Here is a 26,703-nt window from a genome sequence, read left to right as displayed (position 1 = left end):
GATTATCATAAAGTTTTGTACTAACATTTCAAGTTCGTGAAATGTTTGATTGTTCAAGCTGATTAAATTCAAAGTATTGAGCAAATCACATTGCACTCTGACTGCAATATTTTGCGACATACGAAAGTGCGCGAAATTCAATTTCTCTTCCGGTTGAAAGGTGCGTGTTATAATAATAATTATTTTTCTTTATGTAGGGTTAATTTATGCCATGGATTATGTAAACGTACATGCCACTCGTTACAGTGTAAAATCGCTTTTACAGATTATCAAATTGAATAGCTCTCCGAAAAAAATATTTTGAATAGCACCAGGATATGAATATAACTGGGCGTCAACCTCTTCACCATGCACGTTCGCCATTTTGTTTACCGCCAATTAGAGTGACGTCCCTTTGGTGAATATTTAAACCTGCTCAAAAAAAACCGTATATTTATTGCGCACAAAAAAGTGCGGCGACTATCGTAACAACACTATTGAACATAAGGGTGCAAGATGTTTCGGGACCACGACGTTTCGGGACCTGACAAATACGACGTTGGTTAATTTTTCCATATTATTCTTACACATCCATTGCAAAGAATTTTAATATGATTTCAAAAAATACTACTCTCTCCAAAATTCATTTTTATTTCTATATTATCAAATTTTTTTTTTTTTTAGTTATTTTTTCTTGAGTGTGTGGTAAGGGGGGGGGGGGGGGGGGCAAACTTTAAGTAGTTGACATGATTTCCAACTGTTTTATATCTTTAAAAAATATGTCGGTAAATTGTTAAAACAACAACTAAGGTCAGGTGTTGGTGTTAAGCACATTGGACTGAATTATCTTTGAAACCAAAATGGCAATATAAATAAGCGATAACGTGCCCATGATTGCAATATAAAAGATAGGTTTTCAATACGTTTTGAACTTGATTTTGTCTATTTTTTCCCAAACGGTTTCAAATATTTTTTTTTTTTATCAAAAAATGCCAGGAGCCTGACCATTTCTATGAATAACAACAATTATGAGGAATGTTTTGTATGATTTCATTTGGTTTCAAATAATGTCTTTAGTTTTAAATTTCAAAGAATATGTTAGGAACACACGGTTAGTAATATTTTGAGATGTGTCATGTGCCTACAGCTTTAAAAACATAATTGAGTTTCAGAAATAAATTGAGAATATCATTGTAGACAAATTAACAATTTTGATAGTACAATAATATGTAACGGGAATATTTGGAACTTTCGAGGGATTAACTTTCTTTAAAATAATAATTATAAATTCTATAAATTGATGTTTAAAAAGTTGAATATGGAACATTTCAGATTCTGATTTAAAACAACTACCCGTAAAACGTAAAGTTTTTACTGCTCGTGTGCTAGCTTGAGCCTTTGTAAATAAATAAATATGTTTTTTTTTAAATGGAGAGAAAGATAGTCTTAGGTCCGTGGTCTTCACACAGCAGTTACGACTGTATTCTCTCGTATCAAACACTATAAATAAATCAAATACATATTTAAAAAAATTTTTTTTGAATTAAATTTTGGTCAAATGTTAACCAACTATTTTATAAAGGTAATATATCAAATACTAAAATAAGAAATTAAAGAGACTTTGATTTTCTCGCAGGCGTGCTCCATGCCGTATGCAAACTTTAAAAACTAATAAAAACTCCAATCTGTGCTTTTTAAATTATAAATTGTGTATCAAACTAAGAAATTATAAACTTAAAAACACAAGTAAACAAGTTTTATTTCATTTCCTTAACAAAATATTTAGAAGTCCCGAAACGTACGTCTTAGCCCAAGTCCCGAAACGTGTTAACCCAAGTCCCGAAACGTGTTGTCATAAACGTCGGGGTCCCGAAACGTAAGGGTGTCCATTTTCTAACTGTATCAATTGCTTTATATAGCAAAACATGTAATCAGTCATAATTTGATGAGTGATTTTTACTTTATTTTAAGAAGAGTTCTTATTCATCACCGTTGATGTTTTGTTTTTTTTGATAAATAATTTGTATTTATTTAAACCTATCTTAAACCGAAATAGTATGTACATAAGATGGGATAGACTTTACTTTACGGGTCCCCAGATTTCCAAGATCCACTGTCTCATTGCACAATGACATAAAATTTACTTTAGTCAACTGATATTGGCCAGGTCTTGTCATTATTTTTCTAAAAAATATGCTAGAAAAACAAAATTTTACTTTCTTGAAATTTTTATTTAGGCCCTATATAAAATCAATTATGTTTGGATGGTAAGATGCCGTTCTCCACTGTCTCATTGCACAATGACATAAGATTTACTTTAGTCAACTGATATTGGCCAGGTCCGGTCATTATTTTTCTAAAAAATATGCTAGAGAAACAAAATTTTACTTTCTTGAAATTTTTATGTATATAAAATCAATTATGTTTGGATGGTAAGATGCTGTTCTTTTCACTTTTTACAACATTTTTTATACTTTCTGTAATTGTAATTTGAAAGATTGAACAAATAAATGAATAATTTCTGGACTTTATAATATGTACCTAAAGACCGGTATTTAGGTCTCCGTATCACGATATGTATCACGCAACAAAAAATCACGATATACCAATCAAATCGCACATCCCTAGTGCACACCCTGAGAAAAATGCTTTTTTATAGAAATAAATTGATTTGGTAGCTAAATAAAGCTACCTCAGGTAGGAAGATAAAGCTAAGTAGGTAAATCAAGCTACATAGCTAAATCTAGTGATTGTACCAGACCTGCTGGCTAGTGTTAGTCTTGCACCTACTGAAAGGTTTGGGTTAGTCCTTCTGCAAGTTTTTGACTGATGAGGGTTAGTCTTGCATCGGTCTGAGAGATAAGTCTTACTCCTGGCTGCATGGGTTAATCTGGTACTCTCATACCATCCAAGAGACTAGGGGTAGTATCTTGTCCTAGATTACGATATTCAGTTGCATTTATATATAATTTTTGCAAGATCCTAATTCCTCTTTAAGAACATCTCTTTGGTTTGTTTACCTGAACAAAAAATGCTTAATTACAAAAGAAATGGCACTAATGCATATGTTCCTCATGCACTTTGTTCACTTAATTGTTTTCTGGATCCTTTACACTGAATTGTCAATTTTTTTTAGAGAACAAGGTTAAGAACTTCTAATAAAAACAAAATTTTAAACTAAACTTTTAATTGTAAAATTTGATATGGGGGTCAAAACTGTTTTAAAAATTTAGACGCTCTCATGTATATATTGAAGTCACATAAGGTGTGATATTCTGGGGACCGGTAAAGTAAAGTCATCCATAAAATGTTACTTATGTAAGTAATGTTTCTGCATAAACATCAAAACTGACAACTAACAATATATGATACTTTAGAGACTTCAGAATGAGTGAAGAGACTGCTCCTGATACACCAACGGAGACAGAGTCTGTACAGTGTACCAGTACACCTTTATCATGTGACCCAAAAGCAAATGTTGCTGAGATGTTCAAAAAGATGGGAGATCAGTTGGGATGGTTCAAATACAATAATTTAGAAACAGCACTGAAGACAGTATGTCTAATAAAGAGAAGCCTGTTTGTGCAAACAATTTTTTTTATTTGTACAAAAAACAATTTACTTCATTAATTTTTTTCTTTCATTAATTGTATGAAATGATTAATGTGACTTAAATTTTTACAGTTGTCCAAGAGTAGCAAAAAAAGATCAACAAAATCCAGAGTTGGTAAAGTGGCGAATGGTTCAGATAAAGGTATATTTCAATCTTTAGTTTTTAGCTCACCTGAACCGAAGGCTCAAGTGAGCTTTTCTGATCACATTTTGTCCGTCGTCCGTCTGTCTGTAAACTTTTCTACATTTTCGACTAATCTTCTCAAGAACCACTGGGCCAATTTTGACCAAACTTGGTGCAAAGCATCCTTGGGTTAAGGGAAATTTAAATTCTTAAAATGAAGGGCCAAGTTTTCTCACAAGGGGAGATAATCAAGAAAAGACAAAAATAGGGTGGGGTTATTAAAAAATCTTCTCAAGAACCACTTGGCCAGAAAAGCTGAAACTTATGTATAAGCATCCTGGGAAAGTGTAGATTCAAAATTATTCAAATCATGACCCCCGGGGATAGGGCGGGCCCACAATGGGGAATCAAAGTTTTACATAGAAATATATAGGAAAAATCTTTAAAAATCTTCTTCTCAAGAACCACTGGGCCAGAAAAGCTGAAACTTATGAGGAAGCATCCTGGGGTAGTGTAGATTCTGAATTGTTCAAATCATGACCCCCGGGGGTTGGATGGGGCCACTATGGGGAATCAAAGTTTAACATAGAAACATATAGGAAAAATCTTTAAAAATCTTCTTCTCAAGAACCACTGGGCCAGAAAAGCTGAAACATTTGTGGAATGATCCTGGTGTAGTGTAGATTCTAAGTTGCTCAAATCATGACCCTCGGGGCTTGGATGGGGCCACATTGGGGAATCAAAGTTTTACATAGAAATATTTAGGAAAAATCTTTAAAAATCTTCTTCTCAGGAACCACTTGGCCAAAAAAGCTGAAACTTATGTGGAAGTATCCTGGTGTAGTGTAGATTCTAAATTGTTCAAATCATGACCCCGGGGGGTAGGGTGGGGCCACAATGGGAATCCAAGTTTTACATAGAAACATACAGGAAAAATCTTTAAAAATCTTCTTCTCAAGAACCACTGGGCCAGAAAAGCTGAAACTTATGTTGAAGCATCCTGGGGTAGTGTAGATTTCAAATTGTCTAAATTATGATCAGTGGGATAGGGTGGGGTCACAATATGTATCATGCTTTGAGCACCAATATTTCATTGGTGATATTAATTTCAAATGGGATGTTGTGCCAAATAATTTTCTCAGAATATTTTTTGTCTTTGAATTTTAATAGTTCATACCTTTTTTATCTCACCTCAACGAAGTTGGGGGAGCTTATGTAATACCCTCGGTGTCGGTGTCGGCGTTTATGTTTCTGTGCAGGTCTCATTTCCGAGTAACTATAAGCACTATAGTGACCAAACTTGCATGGATGTTACATCTTAGGATGCATACTACCAGACTTGCTTCTGATGCTGAATCTGACCTACATTTTTCGGTTTAGTGAACAGGTTAAAGTATTTGGTGCAGGTTTCATTTCCAAGTTACTATGAGCCCTATAATGACCAAACTTGCATGGATGGTACATCTTAGGATGCATACTACCAGACTTGCTTCGGATGCTGAATCTGACCTACATTTTCCAGTTGAGTGAAGAGGTTAAAGTATTGGTGCAGGTTTCATTTCCAAGTGACTATGAGCCCTATAATGACCAAACTTGCATGGATGGTATATCTTAGGATGCATACTACCAGACTTGCTTCGGATGCTGAATCTGACCTACATTTTCCGGTTGAGTGAACAGGTTAAAGTTTTTGGTGCAGGTTTCATTTCCAAGGTACTATGAGCCCTATAATGACTAAACTTGCATGGATGATACATCTTAGGATGCATACTACCAGACTTGCTTCCGATGCTGAATCTGACCTACATTTTCTGGACGAGTGTACAGGTTCAAGTTTTTGGTGCAGGATTCATTTCCAAGTAACTTTGAGCCCTATAATGACCAAACTTGCATGGATGGTACATCTAAGGGTGCATTCTACTAGGCTGGCTTCGGATGCTGAATCTGACCTACATTTTCTGGATTAGTGGAAAGGTTAGTTTTTTATACAGGTTTCATTTCCAAGTAACTTTGAGCTCTATGTTGAGCAAACTTGCATGGATGATACATCTTAGGATGCACACTAATGGACTTGCTTCAGATGCTGAATTCGACACACATTTTCCAGATAATGGACCTCATAAAAGTTATGGGTGCAGGTCTATTACCAAGAAACTTTAAGACTTATATAAACCAAACTTGCACAAATGATGCATCAAGGGATAAAACTCTGAAACTTGCTTCAGATGCTGGATTTTAATTACGTTTTCATGATGAAGTACTAGTTTGAAGTTTTTATATAGGTCTATTCCAAAGTATCAAATCAAAATTGCATAAATTTTGCATTTTTTGGATGTACACTTTTTGTTGGTTAATTGTGTGACTTTGCCTTACTTAAAGACAACATTCGTTGAGGTGAGCTCTGTAATCTCTGATTACCTATGTTTTTTTTTTTTACAGAAAAGGAATCACTGAATGCCCACAGATCCAAAGAAAATCCCCTCCTAGAGAAAGTTACAGAAAAACACAAGCTCTCTTTTAACTCATCACCACTGCAGGAGAAACAAATACATAGCAGTAATGAAGACTTTATAGAACAAGTCTTACCCAGGAAATCCAAAGCCTGTATTGATTTAACTAAGGAATGGAAAGAAACAAAGAAAAAACTGAAGAAGACAACTCGCATATCCATTATTCCATCAGCAGATACAGAAAATATATCACCAGTTTTTCCTATAAACAGGGACAAAAGGTACTCCATTTCAACTGTCGAAGTTGGAAATCCCATTCAAGAATCTACAAGAATTCACAGCAGAGAAAGCATTGACAAGCTTCTAGACTTGTCCAGTAGTTCCAACCTTTCAGAAAAAGAGAGTTCACAAAACAAAAGTACAAGACAAAGCTTAACTGAGGAAGATTCTTATAGACAGCTCAATATAATGAAAGATGGAAAACAATCACACTGTCCTAAGGAAGATCTGACTAATTCCATAAGTGTGATGCAGGTTAACAGATCAAGACATGAAGAAACACAGCTTTACACCACAGCTCCTTGTGAGGTATTGGAGCCTGGTCCTGCTTTTCAGACTGTGATGGAAGGTTTAGGTGATGATATTCCAGAGGAAGCTGTCCAGACATTAGAAGATTTACAGAGCATCCCCGAGAGTTCTGTCGAGAGTGCAGAAAGGACAGATAACTCTTCCTACATAGAGATTGAGGACGCTTCAGCTCAAGCAGATGTCAAAGAGATATCGGTAAAATGTTTATCTGTTTCTAAATCTCAGAAACCTGGAACTGATTCCTCTCAGAATGATTTATTGCAGAACAGCAGTGATAGCTCTGGAATATATTCTGTTCATGAACCGATTGTTATAGTAACTGATGTTGAGACAGAAGAAGTATCCAATCGTGTGGAAGAAAGTACTGATTCCTCTTATGTTGAAATAGAAGATGTTTCCTTACAGACCAGTGCAGTTGTTCATAGCCAGAAAGACTTTGATGAGGATACAGAGTCGGGGTCTTCATATGTGGAGGTAGAAGAGAGATCATTCCAGACAAGCTTCATCAAAGGTTCACAAAAAGATGATCATGGAAGCAAAATTTCTTCTGGGAAAGCTACACAAAACCTTGATATCCATTATGTAGAGAGGGAGGGGGATAGATATTTTAAAACAGAACAGAATTTGTCCTCAGAGGAAAATTTCATTGAAAATTCAGAGAAATGTAAAAGTAAGGAAGAAAGTGGAAGTATGGGTCACACTAACTTCAGCAGCGATGAAGAAAGCTTTAGTGATGGCCTCTTTACTCCTGTAACAAAGAATGTTGTCCAAAAGGCACCAGGTGTTACAAATGTGAGAATAACTCCAGAGGTGGAAAAGGTCATACTGGATAATGGGACTGAAGATTTAAATGAAGAAAAGGAATGTATAGTAGAAAATTCATCAGACTTGGATGACTCTTTACCAGACATTGATCAAAGGATAAAACACACCAAAGACAAAGTGGGAAACAGTGCCAGTAAATTGAAAACAGCAAAATATGTGGACATTTCCTCAGACTCAGACAATGATTTACCTGATGTTAAGGGGGCAGGGTTACAGTGGGATGAGGGAATTCTGTCGTCCGATTCCGATGATTTTCTCTCTGATCGAGGCTTTTCTGCTAAAAAGAACAAAGCATCCAGTAAAACTGGTCAAGAACAACCTAGTACCGTCCACTGGAGGCAAGTATGACAACTGTTACAAATCACAGATAAAAGAGACATACAATATAAGGATTTTATTTATACTCATACTCAGAATAATGAATTTTAAATTACAGGACACCAAAGCATTACAAGAGTGAATCTAGTGATGTATACCAGAATCATGTAATGTATACCAGAATCATGTAATGTATACCAGAATCATGTAATGTATACCAGAGTGAGTTTAGACACCCTCTTAAATATACTACCCTACACAGGTGTTTGCTACCTTTGTAACAGGTTTTACGCAGGTGTTTGCAAAGTCCCTTAGACACTCTAATAATGAAATGTCATTATGCTATTTAATATTGTATGTTGATTGTTGCAGTCTTCCAGAAGATGAAAGCACCCAAGAAAGTGTCACCAAAGGAAACTCCAAAGAAGAACACAAGGTTTGGCAGATTTTCCTATTTTTGTGATGACTATATTGCATGACTTATCAGTTAAAAACTTTAACCAGGTAGAATAACCATTTGAAAATCAATGCATTCACATTATTATGATTAAAGATTATAACAAGACATTGGAACATTGTAAGAATTTAGTATATATACCAGTAAAGTCTTTGTGTAAGAGGGAGAGAGAGCATGACTTTATACATAAAGTACCTAAGTAAATGTTCATTTTGTACATGTATTTTATTTAATCTGGAAATAAGTTCCTGATGAATAGCTCGGTACATTTTTGAAAAAACAATATGGTCATTTTATAGTCAGAGGGATTTTTTGAAATATTAAAAAAATAATGTTATTTCCCTGTATATATTTTTACCTGGCATGTCTGTTGTTTGACAGCCTTGATCAGTTTATTGTGGAGGATGATGAGATGAGCAGCAGTGACAATGATGAAGACTTTTATATCACCACCAGTAACATCCTCACCACACCACACCGGGCACACAGGTAGATATAAAACACCACACCACAGCGGGCACACAGGTAGATATAAAACACCACACCACACCACACCGGGCACACAGGTAGATATAAATCACCACACAACACCAGGCACACAGGTAGATATAAATCACCACACCACACCAGGCACACAGATAGATATAAAACAAACCCACCACACCGGGCACACAGGTAGATAACTAGAGACAACTCCACACAGGTAGATATAAAACACCACACCACACCGGGCACACAGGTAGGTAACTAGAGATTACTCCACACAGGTAGATAACTAGAGACAACTCCACACACAGGTAGATAACTAGAGACAACTCCACACAGGTAGATAACTAGAGACAACTCAACACAGGTAGATAACTAGAGACAACTCCACACAGGTAGATAACTAGAGACCACTCCACATAGGTAGATAACTAGAGAAAACTCAACACAGGTAGATAACTAGAGACAACTCCACACAGGTAAATCACAGGTACATCACCACAAGTAACATCCTCACCGCACCGGACACACAGCTAGATATCATACACCACACCATGCATACAGGTAAATATACAGACTCCACACCACACCTGGCATACTGGTAGATATCTAGACATTACTCCATACCTGGCACACAGGTAGTTATCAAGACACTACTCCATACCTGGCACACAGGTAGATATCTAGACACTACTCCACACCTGGCACACAGGTAGATATCTAGACACTACTCCATACCTGGCACACAGGTAGATATCTAGACACTACTCCACACCTGGCACACAGGTAGTTATCTAGACACTACTCCACACCTGGCACACAGGTAGATATCTAAACATTACTCCATACCTGGCACACAGGTAGATATCTAGACACTACTCCACACCTGGCACACAGGTAGATATCTAGACACTACTCCATACCTGGCACACAGGTAGATATCTAGACACTACTCCATACCTGGCACACAGGTAGATATCTAGACACTACTCCATACCTGGCATACAGGTAGATATCTAGACACTACTCCACACCTGGCACACAGGTAGTAATCTAAACACTACTCCATACCTGTTACACAGGTAGATATATAGACACTACTCCACACCTGTCACACAGATAGATATCTAGACATTACTCCATACCTGTCACACAGATAGATATCTAGACATACTCCATACCTGTCACACAGGTAGTAATCTAAACACTTCTCCATACCTGGTACACAGGTAAACATCTAAACATTACTCCACACCTGGCACACAGATAGATATCTAGACATTACTCCATACCTGTTACACAGGTTGATTTCTAGACACTACTCCATACCTGGCACACAGGTAGATATCTAGACACTACTCCATACCTGGCACACAGCTAGATATCTAGACACTACTCCACACCTGTTACACAGGTAGATATCTAGACACTACTCCATACCTGGAAGAAACCTGGCACACAGGTAGATATCTAGACACTACTCCATACCTGGCACACAGGTAGATATCTAGATGCTACTCCATACCTGGCACACAGGTAGATATCTAAACATTACTCCATACCTGGCACACAGGTAGATATCTATACAATACACCATACCTGGCACACAGGTAGATATCTAGACACTACTCCATAACTGGTACACAGGTACACATCTACACATTGCTCCATACCTGGCAAACAGGTAGATATCTAAACACTACTCCATACCTGGCACACAGGTAGATATCTAGACACTACTCCATACCTGGCACGCAGGTAGATATCTAGACACTACTTCATACCTGTCACATGGGTAGATATATAGCCATTACACCATACCTGTCACTCAGATAGATATATAGACACTACTCCATACCTGTCACACAATTAGATATCTAGACACTTCTCCATACCAGTCACACAGATATATATCTAGACATACTCCACACGTGGCACACAGGTAGTTATCTAGACACTTCTACATACCTGGCACACAGGTAAACATATAGACATTACTCCATACCTGGTACACAGGTAGATATCTAGACACTTCTCCATACCTGGCACACAGATAGATATCTAGACATCACTACATACCTGGCACACAGGAAAATATCTATACACTACTCCACACCTGGCACACAGAAAGATATCTAGACACTACTCCATACCTGGTGGGAACTAGGGCTGTATCAATATATCGATATATCGATACGTGGCACACAAGAAAAATATCGTATCGAAAAGTAACTTCCAATACGTAGCGGACACAAGTACATTTTTTCTTCAAATTCTGTTTAAAAGATGGGAATTTCAATCACCAAAGATTATATTTTACTTTTTTGAATTAAAACCTTCAATAAATATATAATTTCTAAGGAAATAAAAAAGTTTTTATATTATTACAAAATACATAGAAAAAATTTTTTGAACATGTTGATTTTACTGTCATCAAAAGTTTTAATTGAAGTGTGATTTTTAAAGACAATGAGACAAGTACTTTAAAATGGGTAATAAAACACTTAATTGTTATGAAATGTATGCATTAAAATGATTTAGAAGCCTTTGCTGATGGACTTGTTTCAGAATCCAATATATCGCATATCGCTTTAAAAAATATTGTATCGTATCATATCGAAATTTTTGGCTCAGTACACAGCCCTAGTGGGAACCTGGCACACAGGTAGATATCTAAACACTACTTTATACATGGTACACAGGTAGATATTTAGACACTACTCCATACCTGGCACACTGGTATATATCTAGAAACCACTCCATACCTGGCACACATGTAGATATCTAGACACTACTTCACACCTGGCACACAGGTAGATATCTAGACACTTCTCCATACCTGGCACACAGATAGATATCTAGACACTACTCCATACCTGGCACACAGGTAGATTAGATATCTAGACACTACTTCACACCTGGCACACAGGTAGATATCTAGACACTACTCCATACCTGGCACACAGCTAGATATCTAGACATCACTCCATACCTGGCACAAAGATAGATATCTAGACATCATTCCATACCTGGTTGAAACCTGGCACACAGGTAGATATCTAGACACTACTTTATACATGGTACACAGGTAGATATTTATACCCCCCGCAAACGAAGTTTGGGGGGTATATAGAAATCACCTTGTCCGTCTGTCTGTGCAAACGTGTCAGGTCCATATCTTTCTTATGGAGGGACATTAGAATCTACTACTCCACACAAAGATTGCCCATGACGTAAGGGTGTGTCATGACCTTGACCCAAGGTCATTTGGGGAAGTTCAAGGTCACTGGAAGAAAAAGTTCATAATTCGTGTCCGGTCCATGATTTCTTATGGATAAACTTGGTAGGTTCTCATTTCACACAAAGATTGCCCATGACCCAAGGATGTGTCATGACCTTGACCCAAGGTCATTTGGGGAAGTTCAAGGTCACTGGAAGAAAAAGTTCATAATTCGTTTCCGGTCCATATCTTTCTTATGGATTAAATTGGTAGGTTCTCATTTCACACAAAGATTGCCCATGACCCAAGGGTGTGTCATGATCTTGACCCAAGGTCAAATGGGGAAGTTCAAGGTCACTGGAAGAAAAAGTTCATAATTCGTGTCCGGTCCATATCTTTTTTATGGATAAACTTGGTAGGTTCTCATTTCACTCAAAGATTGCCCATGACCCAAGGGTGTGTCATGACCTTGACCCAAGGTCATTCGGTGAAGTTCAAGGTCACTGGAAGAAAAAGTTCATAATTCGTTTCCGGTCCATATCTTTCTTATGGATAAACTTGGTAGGTTCTCATTTCACACAAAGATTGCCCATGACCCATGGGTGTGTCATGACCTTGACCCAAGGTCAAATGGGGAAGTTCAAGGTCAATGGAAGAAGAAGTTCATAATTTGTGTCCAGTCCACATCTTTCTTATGGATAATCTTGGTAGGTTCTCATTTCACGCAAAGATTGCCCATGACCCAAGGGTGTGTCATGACCTTGACCCAAGGTCATTTGGGGTAGTTCAAGGTCACTGGAAGAAAAAGTTCATAATTCTTTCCGGTCCATTTCTTTTTTATGGATAAACTTGGTAGGTTCTCATTTCACACAAAGATTGCCCATGACCCAAGGGTATGTCATGACCTTGACCCAAGGTCATTTAGGGAATTTCAAGGTCACTGGAAGAAAAATTTCATAATTCATGTGTGATACATATCTTTATTATGGAAAAACTTGCTTCTGAAAAAACCCAGCGGGGGGTATTTTGTCCCGTTTGGACAGTTCTAGTTAGACACTACTCCATACCTGGCACACTGGTATATATCTAGAAACTACTCCATACCTGGCACACAGGTAGATATCTAGACACTTCTCCATACCTGGCACACAGATAGATATCTAGACATAACTCCTGGCACAAAGATAGATATCTAGACATCATTCCATACCTGGTTGAAACCTGGCACACAGGTAGATATCTAGACACTACTTTATACATGGTACACAGGTAGATATTTAGACACTACTCCATACCTGGCACATAGGTAGATATCTAGACACTACTCCATACCTGGAAGAAACCTGGCACACAGGTAGATATCTAGACACTACTAAACACAGGGTACACAGATAGATATTCAGACACCTATGTACACAGGAAGATACTTAGACATCACTGCAGAAAACACAGGTAGATATCTAGACACCACTCTACACAGGTAGATATCTAGACACCACTCTACACAGGTAGATATCTAGACACCACTCTACAAAGGTAGATATCTAGACACTACTCTACACAGGTAGATATCTAAACACCACTCTACACAGGTAGATATTTATACACCACTCTACACAGGTAGATATCTAAACACCACTCTACACAGGTAGATATCTAGACACCACTCTACACAGGTAGATATCTAAACACCACTCTACACAGGTAGATATCTAAACATCACTCTACACAGGTAGATATCTAAACACCACTCTACACAGGTAGATATCTAAACACCACTCTACACAGGTAGATATCTAAACACCACTCTACACAGGTAGATATCTAAACACCACTCTACACAGGTAGATATCTAGACACCACTCTACACAGGTAGATATCTAGACACTACTCTACACAGGTAGATATCTAGACACCACTCTACACAGGTAGATATCTAGACACCACTCTACACAGGTAGATACAGGGCTCTTGCACCACTTTTTGGGACTGGGGCCGGGGCCGTTCAAATTGGGAAAATTATCGTCATTTTGGGAAAAGTTGGAAAACCAACATTCATTAAAAAAAAATCCTCAAAGTTTGCTTTTCCAGTATTTTGTCATCAATTTAACTCTAGTTTTGAATAAACAGTTAAACAGAACAAACATGGCTACGTAGGCTATTTATTAAAGTACATAAGCTTTGCTATTACTATCTTTTGAGTGTTGATATTGCGGTTATATGTCTTTCTGAGTGACAGTCGCTATTTCCTCGATTACATGGACAACTTTGCTTACCAATACAGCGCTAGACTGAACATGCCGAAGCGTGGGTATGTTTCTAGGTGCAGCTTACTAATGTTTAAATGAAATATCTATTTTTGAAACCAAAACCAGAAGTCTCTGTCGAGACTGAAGCTCTACTGGTTTGTACTTATAGCAAAGGAAGAGAAAAGTACTTAAGCAGTTGGAAATTGAAACTTTTCAACAGCAATAAATAGAATAATGATCCTTGATTAAGTCTCTTTATGTTCTTAGTGCAGTCTACTTGCATGCCACATTTATATTATAATCAGACTAAAATTGTATTTGGAGTAGCATTTTGAAAGAATTTCTAAAACTGATATACAGAATTGGGTATCTTATTGTAGTCTACTTGTGTGCTAAGTTATATTGAAATCAGACTAAAACTGTAGAAGGAGTAGCATTTTGAAAGAATTTCACAGAAATTTCTATTTTTAGTAACCACGGCAACACCATTCATCGAAATCAAAAAATGATATACGGAATTATGTATCTTAGTGTAGTCTACTTGTGTGCCAAGTTATATTGAAATCAGACTAAAACTGTAGTAGGAGTAGCATTTTGAAAGAATTTCACAGAAATTTCTATTTTTAGTAACCACGGCAACACCTTTCATCGAAATCAAAAAATGATATACGGAATTATGTATCTTAGTGAAGTCTACTTGTGTGCCAAGTTATATTGAAATCAGACTAAAACTGTAGTAGGAGTAGCATTTTGAAAGAATTTCACAGAAATTTCTATTTTTAGTAACCACGGCAACACCATTCATCGAAATCAAAAAATGATATACAGAATTATGTATCTTAGTGTAGTCTACTTGTGTGCCAAGTTGTATTGAAATCAGACTAAAACTGTAGTAGGAGTAGCATTTTGAAAGAATTTCACAGAAATTTCTATTTTTAGTAACCACGGCAACACCTTTCATCGAAATCAAAAACTGATATACAGAATTATGTATCTTATTGTAGTCTACTTGTGTGCCAAGTTATATTGAAATCAGACTAAAACTGTAGAAGGAGTAGCATTTTGAAAGAATTTCACAGAAATTTCTATTTTTAGTAACCACGGCAACACCGTTCATCGAAATCAAAAACCGATATACAGAATTGTGTATCTTAGTGTAGTCTACTTGTGTGCCAAGTTATACTGAAATCAGACTAAAACTGTAGTAGGGGTAGCATTTTGAAAGAATTTCACAGAAATTTCTATTTTTAGTAACCAAGGCAACACCGTTCATCGAAATCAAAAACCGATACACAGAATTATGTATCTTATTGTAGTCTACTTGTGTGCCAAGTTATATTGAAATCAGACCAAAACTGTAGGAGGAGTAGCATTTTGAAAAATTGTTTACAGACAGACAGACGGACAGACAGACAGACAGACAGACAGACGGACGGACGACGGACGCATTACTATCGCATAATTTTTCTGGTCTCTGACCAGTAGAGCTAATGATGTTTTTTGTCGAAAATACATGACAAGATACTCTGCACTCAAGTTGGTACATTTTTGTAAAAACAATAACCTGGTTCCCCTAACCAGTTTACGAATGCATTTGGCACGAACTAATAAAATCACCCCTTCTAATGTTATTGTGATTTAAATTCAAGACACATGGTTTAGGTTTACCTATTCAAAGGTTATAGGGTAGATCCGGTTTTATAAATAAAATTAGCAGTAAACAGGAAATTGCTATAGTCTGTTTCTTCTGAAAACATGTCCTAGCGACCGATAAGCTGGTAAAAAAATGTGTAATATCATATACACTGACAAACCTTTGTTTGCCTTATATGGCTATTGCTATTAATGCGCACAGAGGATCTTACCACGAGCAACTGACCAATTAATTGTTGATTGAATACGTTTACGCCAAATACATGCTTACATGTTACTTCGAACACTTGATTCAGGCCTAGGTCAATCTATGATCATGTCAATGGAGTGCAAAATAAAAAAAATGTTCTTATGAACAAAATGCAAACATTACAAACTATGAAAAACATTACGGGCGTTTTTAATTTGTTGTTAACTAGAGAAAAATATGTTTAATAAAATGTATACGTAGTTCGTGTCAAGTTCAGAACACCAGCACTTCAAGGGTAAGGAAAACGAACAGCTTCTCGTATGAATTTAAATGGACAAAAACATTTTTTACACTACTATACTCGTGATCACGTGTGTTGGCAAGGGAATCCACCTGGCAATTGTATTCACCGACAGTACAATAAAGGAATTTATCAAGCGTAAAATTCCTGTAGTATTCGTATAGTAACCCATAATGCAATTCTCTTTCATCTGATTTGTCAGTTAAAGTCACATTGGTGCCTCATTTGCTTATCTGACGCTAGAAAATATAGTCCCGGTTCCCATGCAAAATATTTGTCCAAAAAGAAATTTTAATTCATGACAGCAGAAAATTGTATCTTAGAGAATACTTAAAAATAATTTAAACTTGAATGGATTCAAGAAAGATCGATTGAAGTACATTTCTACAGAATTATATTATAGGGTGATGAAAACTAAAACGAAACATAACTTTTCTGTTTACCATGTCTCCACGTGCTAGTCACTTCCTAGCCACATTTCCGTGAATAATTTACCCTATCTCACTGAAGTCTCGCTAGCTCTCGCCAGAGCCACTGTCAGAGCTACTCTGAACTCACCGGGTTTTATAATGTGCAGAACACCGAAAAATAAAAGGTTCCGAACACATTAGTAGGGGTGAAAATAGTCGTTCAGTTTCACTTTCATTTGCAAGTGTGTTTTGTTTGAGTTTTTTTTTTTGCGATTAAGTTTCATGGACTTTTATTTTTAAATTAATATTTTGCGTTGGAAATTGGGAAATTTACAACTTTCTTTTGGGAAAAGGGTACCTTTTTTGCATTGGGAACGGGGCCGTTGAACGGCCCCAATTTTAGAGAATCGAGAGCCCTGAGATATCTAGACACCACTCTACACAGGTAGATATCTAGACACCACTCTACACAGGTAGATATCTAGACACTACTCTACACAGGTAGATATCTAGACACCACTCTACACAGGTAGATATCTAGACACCACTCTACACAAGTAGATATCTAGACACTATTCTACACAGGTAGATATCTAGACACCACTCTACACAGGTAGATATCTAGACACCACTCTACACAGGTAGATATCTAGACACCACTCTACACAGGTAGATATCTAGGCACCACTTTACACAGGTAGATATCTAGACACCACTCTACACAGGTAGATATCTAGACACCACTCTACACAGGTAGATATCTAGACACCACTCTACACAGGTAGATATCTAGACACCACTCTACACAGGTAGATATCTAGACACCACTCTACACAGGTAGATATCTAGACACCACTCTACACAGGTAGATATCTAGACACCACTCTACACAGGTAGATATCTAGACACCACTCTACACAGGTAGATATCTAGACACCACTCTACACAGGTAGATATCTAGACACCACTCTACACAGGTAGATATCTAGACACCACTCTACACAGGTAGATATCTAGACACTACTCTACACAGGTAGATATCTAGACACTACTCTACACAGGTAGATACAGCAAAACTTGTTTAGTAGGAACACAGATATTGCGAATTCATGGATCTAGCGAAGTTATTTTGGATCCCCAGCTACATAAATTTAATGAATTCCTTATATGGGTATGACGAATTACAGATATAATGAATTAATTTCAAAGGTCCAGTGACATCGTTATATTGAGTTTTACTGTATCTAGACACTACAATACACAGAGAGATATCTAGACACTCTACACAGGACACACAAGTTGATTTGAGACTCCACTCTACATAGGACACACCTATGGATAGGTAGATATCATCAGATACCAACCCAATGAACCCACACAGGAATTAGTTTAAGATTCAGTCACATATTCAGATCTGTTCTAATATTAGAAGCAAACAAGTCTTCCTTGAATTTCTTTTCAAAGAACTATATGCGGTATATTGCATATGTTTGCCCCCACAAAAGTCAAATTTTGAAAACTTCCTGAAATGTGCTGAATTCAATAAATTGTACGAGAAATATAAGTTAACAGAAAATATTATAGTTCCAGAGCAGTGTATTCACAATTTCTGTTTTTATGACGTCACAAACTAGTCCGATTTTATATCCTTTTCCAGAAAGAGGACAAAATGGACAAAATTTCAACAATTTAAGCTTTAAAATTTATAGAGCGCATGTGTGTTCAGGAACAATATTGACATATTTCATTGATATTATCATTCTACACATTATATCAAAATATTTATCCTGAACACACATGCGCTCGGTGACTTTTATTTAAAATATCGACGAAATATGTACATTTTTCTGCAAAATTCATAAAAAACTGAAATTTACGTCATATTTGTGACGTCATTACGTACATATGACGTCATTGCTTATGAAATCATTCAGTGCTTTGAAGTCAGCATATACTCCCCTGTTTAAGGACTTAATTAAATATTACTCCATCAAAGTTTGATTTTGGGGGGGCAAATGTTGGTTAATACCGCATATAGTTCTTTCAAGCAAATTCAGTTTTTGTAGTGTATTGATCATCAATGGGATTTGCATACATAGTTTCATATAATTTCCAAAAATTAACTGCAGGATTATGTAAACTAAAAAATAAAGATTTCTTTAAATCTTGTAGGAAGGTGGAACCAGTTTTGTTGGATAACAGTGAAGATGACATCTTTAAATCTGGTGGGTGATAATATTTTTTTAAATTCTTTTTTCTGTTGTATTGTTTTAGAATGGAATTATAATTAGCTCTTCTGAGCCAAAGGCTCAAAGAGCTAATGCTATGGCCATTTGTGCAGTGTGCGGTGTGCGTAAACTTTTTAGAATATGGGCCATAACTCAAGAACCCCTTGGCCAATCAGTGCCAAATTCGTCACAGGGTATCATTGGCCCAAGGGCTACCATTTATACTAAAATAAGGGTTAGGACCCTTAAACAAGGGGAGATAATCAGGAAAACAAAACCAAAAGTACTGGTTGCTAAAAAATCTTCTTCTCCAGAACCACTGGCAGATTTTCACCAAACTTACATACAAGGATCAGGATATGTCGAAGATTAAAATTTGCTCGGGGAATTACCCTGGGGCAAAGGATGTGGTTTCAAGGTCACTTCAAAGTTGACCTAAATTTACAATTAATAAAAATGTGTATATCTTACTTACTATAAGGACTAGGATCATCAAATCTTGTAAGTTGATGCATCTTAGGACTTCACATCATGTTAACTCAAAAGTAGGTCACGGTTACCTACTTTTAAAATTTTACGGGCATTTGTTTTCAAATTGATTTGAAGGCATATTTTGGACACTTTAAGGCCTATGATCATCAAACTTTGTCAGTTGATGCATCTTGGGTCCTTAAACAATGTCAACTTAAAAGAAGGTCACCTTGACCTACTTTTTGAACTCTATGACTTATCCTTTTAAAAAAATTTAATCCCATTATTTCAGACACTGGGAGGTTTAGAATCATCAAATCTTGTAAGTTGATGCATCTTGGGACCTTAAAACATATTTATGAAAAAGTAGGTCACTGTGACCTACTTTTTGAATTTTGCTGACATTTGTTTTCAAATTGTTTAAAACGCATATTTTGATTACCTTCAGACCTACGATCATCAAACTTGGTCAGTAGATGCATCTTGGGTCTTTAAAAATGTCGACCAAAATGTAGGTCACGATGACCTACTTTCGGCATTTTATGGCTATATTTAAGTATCTTAGGTATTTATTGGCTTAGAATCATCAAACTTTGTGAGTCGATGCATCTTCAGTTTTCAGAGAGTCTTGGGTTTTTGGAGATTGTCGACCAAAAAGTAGGTCACGGTGACCTACTTTTGAATATCTCAGGTACTTATTAGCTTAGAATCATCATATTTTGTCAGTTTAGGCACCTTGGGTTTTTGGAGAACGTCAACCAAAAAGAAGGTCACTGTGACCTACTTTTGACATTTTATGGCTATATTTAATTATATCTGGTACTTATTGGCTCAGAATCATCAAACTTGTCAGTTGAGGCATCTTAGGGTTTCATAGAATGTCAACCAAGAAGTAGTTCACGGTGACCTACTTTTGAATATCTCAGGTACTTATTTACTTAGAGTCATCAGTCTTTGTCAATTAATGTATCTTGAGTCCTCAGAAAATTTCAATCAAAAGGTAGGTCACTGTGACCTACTTATGGTATTTTATAATTATATTATAATATCTTCAGTCTTAACTGGCTAAATATTATCAAACTTTGTCAGTTGATGCATTTAGGGTCTTATGATACTAATAGAGTTGGAGGCTTCGAATAGAAGTGATAGATTGTACAATTTATCAGAAGAGTGATTCAAGGCCCTTGGGCCTCTTGTTTTTTTTTAAGACAGAGTTTCTTTGAAATTCTTTTGAAATGCTTCTCCTCCTACAATTTTGGTCAGATTTCAAGTAGACTTTGTACACAAATAGCCTGTACTAAAACAGTGTCTGTATTTTAAGTGCACACCAGTCGAGCTACGGAGTTGTCAGAAATTTCTGGTTGTCATTAATAACCATTACTTGTAAATTCCTAAATCATACCTTTCTAATCACTAAACTCTGCATATTGTGTCCATTTTTTTCATTTCCTGACTTATGATATGGCTAATATATCAGAAAAATAGAAAGAGGTCAAAGTGTGGGAGGGTGGTAAACAAAGTTATTAATTATTGTTTCTTTTAAGTGTGCATGCTTAAGTTTGTATAAATGTCATACAGGGTAAGATAAAAGTAGTAAGAATGTAAATATAGGTAAGAAGTGTCTATTGTTTTGTAATGGTAAGTTAATATGCAACGATGTCATAGTATTATACACTGTACTTGCAGACATTAAGCCCATCATAAGAAAACCAAGACAGAAGATTCAAAAGACGACAAGCAGGGAGAGAGACTTGTGGGAGGAGAAGGAAGAACCCAAGTATAACTTCCTGAAGTCCCTGTCGACAGACACCCCCGAGGACAGATGTGATAGAGAGGCTCTCAGGTCAGTCTCAATCAGGGCTCAGTCTCAATCAGGGCTCAGTCTCAATCAGGGCTCAGTCTCAATCAGGGCTCAGTCTCAATCAGAGCTCAGTCTCAATCAGGGCTCAGTCTCAATCAGGGCTCAGTCTCAATCAGGACTCGGTGTCAATCCAGCTAGGTCTCTCTCAGGGCTCGGTCGCAATCAGGGCTCAGTCTTAGTCAAGGCTCAGTCTCAATCAGCGATCAGTCTCAATCAGAGATCACTCTAAATCAGGGATCAGTCTCAATCAAGGCTCAATCTCAATCAGGGCTCAGTCTCTATCAAGGCTCAGTCTCAATCAGCGATCAGTCTCAATCAGAGATCACTCTAAATCAAGGCTCAGTCTCAATCAAGGCTCAGTCTCTATCAGGGATCAGTCTTTCTCATTATAGGCTCAGTCTCAATCAGAGCTCACTTTAGATCAGGCCTGAGGGCCGTAAAACTCACTTTTAATCTCAGTCTCACTTTTTCCAAAGGAACTTATAGTAGAAAAGTGAGACTGAGATCAAAAGTGAGCTCGTCTTAGTTTTATGGCCCCCAGGCAAGGGCTCAGTCTCAATCAAGGCTCAGTCTCTATCAAGGCTCTGTCTCAATCAGGGATCAGTCTCTATCAGGGCTCTGTCTCTATCAAGGCTCACTCTCTATCAAGGCTGAGTCTCTATCAGGGCTCAGTCTCAGTTAGGGCTTGATCTCAATCCAACTTGGTCTCTCTCAGAGCTCAGTCTCAATCAGGGCTGAGCTTTGTCAAGGCTCAGTCTCAATCCGAGCTCACTCTAAATCAGAGCTTAGTCTCAATCAGGACTCAGTCTCAATCAGAGGTCAGTCTTAGTCAAGGCTCAGTCTCAGTCTGAGCTCACTCTAAATCAGAGCTAATTCTCAATCAGGGCTCAGTCTCAATCAGTACTCCATCTTAATCAGGCCTCAGTCTCAATCAGGGCTCACTCTAAATCAGAGCTCAGTCTCAATCAAGGCTCAGTCTCAATCAGTACTCCATCTTAATCAGGGCTCAGTCTAAATCAGAGCTCAGTCTCAATCAAGGCTCAGTCTCAATCTTAATCAGGCCTCAGTCTCAATCAGGGCTCAATCAGTACTCCATCTCAATACAGCATTTTCATTCTGTTTGTGGAGAGCCCACAAATTTATGACCACAGATTGTTTTTAGTTCTCCATGTTCATACATATTTAATACTTTCGACAGATTCTTTTTTTATTTTGAAATTTGGGGCAATATAAAAAAAAACATACCCAGTATCTAACCTTAATCTATGAGTTGTAGTTATTTCCATGTCTATTTCTACATTTCTGCAAGTTTTATGTAATATCGTAGGAAAAGTAAGTTGTTGGTTTAAAAAAATTAATTTTGGTTGAAAGATATCCTTGTCAAACTTTTTGATGTGGATTATCTAATAATTTGATTCATGTTAAGGATATATGTTTTTATGTTAATGTTTACGTATTTTAGGTACACTAAGAATTTCAAAAAGATGAAAGAAGACTTAACAAACAGACTGTTTAAACTGTACAATGAAACTGTCTTTGAAAATAAGGTAAGATGCTCTTGTTCTGAATGTTTTAAAAGGTTATATTATGTCAACTTTTCAGCTGTCTGCTTTTAGACAGAGAAGTCTTCCATTCTCTGTCTAAATAGCTAACTGCACAGCATCTGTAAACAACTTTTCAAAATGCAATTCAAAAGAGTTTCTTTAATTACATGTATGAAGTTCAGAGTACATTATTTTTATTTCCTACATTGTATTTTATCACACGTTCTCAAAATAGTGATATGAAGGCTTTCAACCATGACGAGATTATATGTCTTTGTTATATTTTTATAAGCTTCCGGAGGATTTGCTGATATTGTGGAACAATCGCCTCCTGAAGACAGCTGGTTACTGTGTGTACAAGAAGAACGCCAAGACTCAAGACAGCAGCTCAGTGAGAGTCGAGCTCTCCACCAAAGTCTGCGACTCACCGGGTAAATACAGCACTCATAATAAACATACTGACAAAAGACATGTGGAATCTTCTCAAAATTAGAGGCAGATTTTTTGATAAAGTTGTTGCCTTATGCGTTAAAGTATTTATCATTTCAAGCACTTTTCTTCAGAAATAACTACTTTTAAGGGTGTAAACCTTTTTTCTTCGTATTTTCCTCCTTGAACACATGTATCAGGAGAGATCACATGATCCTCTATACTTACAGAGAGAGTGAGGGACACATTGATCCACGAACTCTGTCACGCTGCTGTTTGGCTGCTTCACGGCAAAAACGACGGCCATGGTCCCTACTGGAGGATATGGTAATACATCTCACTGAAGTAAAATCAGTGAAAAGAAGGAGGGAAATTAGTTTAAGACTTAATGATAGAATATTATTTCTATGGACAACTGCAATTCTTGATGAATCGAGGATTATATTTGAAAAAAATTGAGATGTCATGCATTATATTTCTGTTTTAAAAATATAGATATGGAAAATCATTTAAATATCTTTTGTGCACCAACTCCAAAAATCAGATCCACTTCATTAAATCCATGAATCTTTGTGGAATAGATTTTTTAATAATGCATGTTTTTTCCACTTTTTTCAGGGCCAAAAAGGCTAATTTGACTCATCCTGAAATTCCTATCATTGCCCGTTGCCATAGCTACAGTATTTCTACTAAATACACATATCAGTGCAGTAAATGTGGATACAGGTATTGAGAATTAATTTAAACATTGTTCCTAATTTTAGACTTCTGATGGGTGTGATATAAATCAATGATAAATTTTCACTTGCTTATTTTGTTCCAAAATTAGTTACAGTGTATATCTGAGACTTTTGTATCCAAAATCAAAACAAGCAATACCCTCAATGATTGAAAGTCTCTTTAAAGCTAATTGGTTGCATCTAACTGAAGTTTTAAAACTGAATTCCACCTAGCATGTAGAAAACTTTGTGAAAATAAGAAAACAGCACTGTTCACTGAGTATTTTGTTTCAGTATTGGTCGACACTCAAAATCGCTGGACACTTCAAGAAAGGTGTGTGGATTCTGTCACGGACAGTTTATCCTGATTAACAACCGACAGATGTCCCAGGGGTCAGGTTCTACTCCGGCAACTCCCAGGACCCCCAACAAGTTCGCCATGTACGTCAAAGAAAACTACGGGACCATGAAGGAGAGGGAGAAAGACCTCAAACACGGGGAAATCATGAAACTTTTGGGGAAGGCATTTACTGAAAGCAATAAAATCAGCTAAGACATGAGGCAAAGAATGACATCAGCATATGCTGGATAAATAGGAAGGTGAAAAAAAGGGAATTTTATTTCCAGTGTAGAAAAAGTTAAACATTAGAAAACAATATAAGTTTTATACTGAATTTTACCTCTGGCAGGTGCTTGCCTTATTTTATACAGATGAAATTATAAGTACTGTCTGTTGGTAAAACTGTTGTAGGAGATTGTATTTACATTTCACTTCTAATGTGTGAGTTGTACTTGCAGTATTTTGCTGCATTGCATCTGCATGTTTAATGGGAAAATTTCAAGCAATTCTTCTATGTAAATTGTTGCTTTCTGATATATTAATGAATAAAGCAATGTACTTATTTTTCTTGCCTTCAGCTTTGTTTCAACCAAGGACTTTGTTACTTTGTACATCTGAGGCTGTGTGAGAGGCCTTTACTATACATGTGTAATGTAAAATTTAATTTAGGAATGTTGTAGCAATAGGATCATAACTTTTAAATTCTATTATGAGAATGTTTAAGTTGCATTGGCTGAAAACCATTTTAACAAAATAAACTGGCATTCCTGTCTAAATGTAAAGATCAACATGGTCTCTTATTGAAAAAAATATATATGTACCTTTCTGATATATATTTTTTCTCTGGAAATCAGGACATGTTCACAAAAATCAGGACATGTTCACAAAAGAAGTCAAAATATTCATAATGATTTTATTATTGTGTGGATTCAAAGACCCTCAGAGTGGGGTTGTAATATGGAATCATAAATTTCTTTTGGAAATGTAAAAATCTTTTTGGAAATCTGAAGAAGAACAGCAGGGCGAAAGCTACTCAGGTGAGTATTCTAGCCCATGGGCCTCTTGTCACCCCCCTTTTCTATCCTGCTTTGTGGCTATGGTCATGCCCTGCTTAATCCAAATTGCGTTTCACCAGAAGAAAAAAAAATGTATGGTACATGTATAATTATTAACAGTGTCCATGGTGCTGAATGTCCTAGCTGTCATTAAAGTTTAGGGTCAATTCTCCTAGAAGCCTTTACCTGAACCATACATGCTGGATGATTGCTTAGTGGTGCAAAGCAAATTCACCTTTATACCTGTATGGAAAATTCCCAGAGTTAAAAAAACAGGTAAAATGCAATGCTCATGAAGGACATTAATGGAGTGGAATTTTATATGTCTTATTTTTACTCCTGTTTTATTTTGGGCAGAGTAATATATTTCTGAATCTGTGTTAAATGAGGAAAACAATAAATACATGTAGTACTAATGATAATTATTTTAAATATTTAAGAAAACTTAAAACAAACATCTTTATTTCTACCAATTATGGGCTCTCAGGGGGCAATATAAATGTTACATATTTATAAAGAGAAAGAATAAGGAATATACATGTATATACATGTACTGTAAAAGTAGAAATTGACATGGGGAGGGGGGGGGGGTAATTTACACTGAATTATTTGAAAGCTTTCTCTTAATTATACCCGTGTATACCAACACATTAAAACTTTTTTTTTTAAGTTTTTAAAAATAGCTAATCTGAATAAAGATGTTTAAATATGTACTTCCTCAAATACTAGTAATTGATAAATTTATCATAATGCCAAGAAATTCTTAAATTCCCAATTCTGCCAGTGAAGCAAAATTCATACATTTAATGAACTACAAGAACACACAAAACACATTTTGAGTAAAGCTTTCCACAATGAAGTGATTTGAAGAGATATTTTGGTTAAATGGAAATTATTTTTAGTTTATTTCATAAGGTTGTGTACCTTCCTGTATTTTTTGTTATTTTAGAATTGTACATAACAGACTGAATTATTTTTACGGAGTGGACAAAGAGATTGGTACTTGTTTTGATTCCAGTGCTAGACACACTCTAACGTTTTTTTCTTTCTTTGAGGGCTGTTAATTATTTACAAAAGATTTAACAATGCTAAAACTTTCAGAAAATTAGAACCCACTTTTTCTATTATTAAATAATTTAATAACTGATAAGGAATTTTTTTTATAAGAGTCTTTTTTTTAAATGATTTAAAAGA

General features: G+C 36.3%; 1 protein-coding gene across 1 annotated transcript; it reads left to right on the top strand.

The window, feature by feature from the left end:
* Positions 1-125: 125 nt before the first annotated feature.
* LOC134228938 (germ cell nuclear acidic protein-like) lies at positions 126-25,018 on the top strand. Its single transcript, XM_062710631.1, has 14 exons — positions 126-160; positions 3,357-3,534; positions 3,664-3,733; positions 6,155-7,916; positions 8,015-8,063; positions 8,250-8,332; positions 8,735-8,842; positions 19,035-19,087; positions 21,248-21,404; positions 22,885-22,969; positions 23,259-23,397; positions 23,626-23,722; positions 24,014-24,121; positions 24,409-25,018. The coding sequence occupies exons 2-14, from the start codon at positions 3,367-3,369 to the stop codon at positions 24,665-24,667; spliced, it is 3,138 nt and encodes a 1,045-aa protein (XP_062566615.1). The 5' UTR covers positions 126-160; positions 3,357-3,366; the 3' UTR covers positions 24,668-25,018.
* The last annotated feature ends 1,685 nt before the right edge of the window (positions 25,019-26,703 follow it).

This window comes from Saccostrea cucullata, unplaced genomic scaffold (genome assembly GCF_032062105.1).
Source record: "Saccostrea cucullata isolate Sc308-1 unplaced genomic scaffold, CSIRO_AGI_Scuc_v1 ctg341, whole genome shotgun sequence".
NCBI lineage: Eukaryota > Metazoa > Mollusca > Bivalvia > Ostreida > Ostreidae > Saccostrea > Saccostrea cuccullata.
Note: the sequence above shows the minus strand (reverse complement) of the source record. Positions and strands in the feature narration are given on the sequence as shown.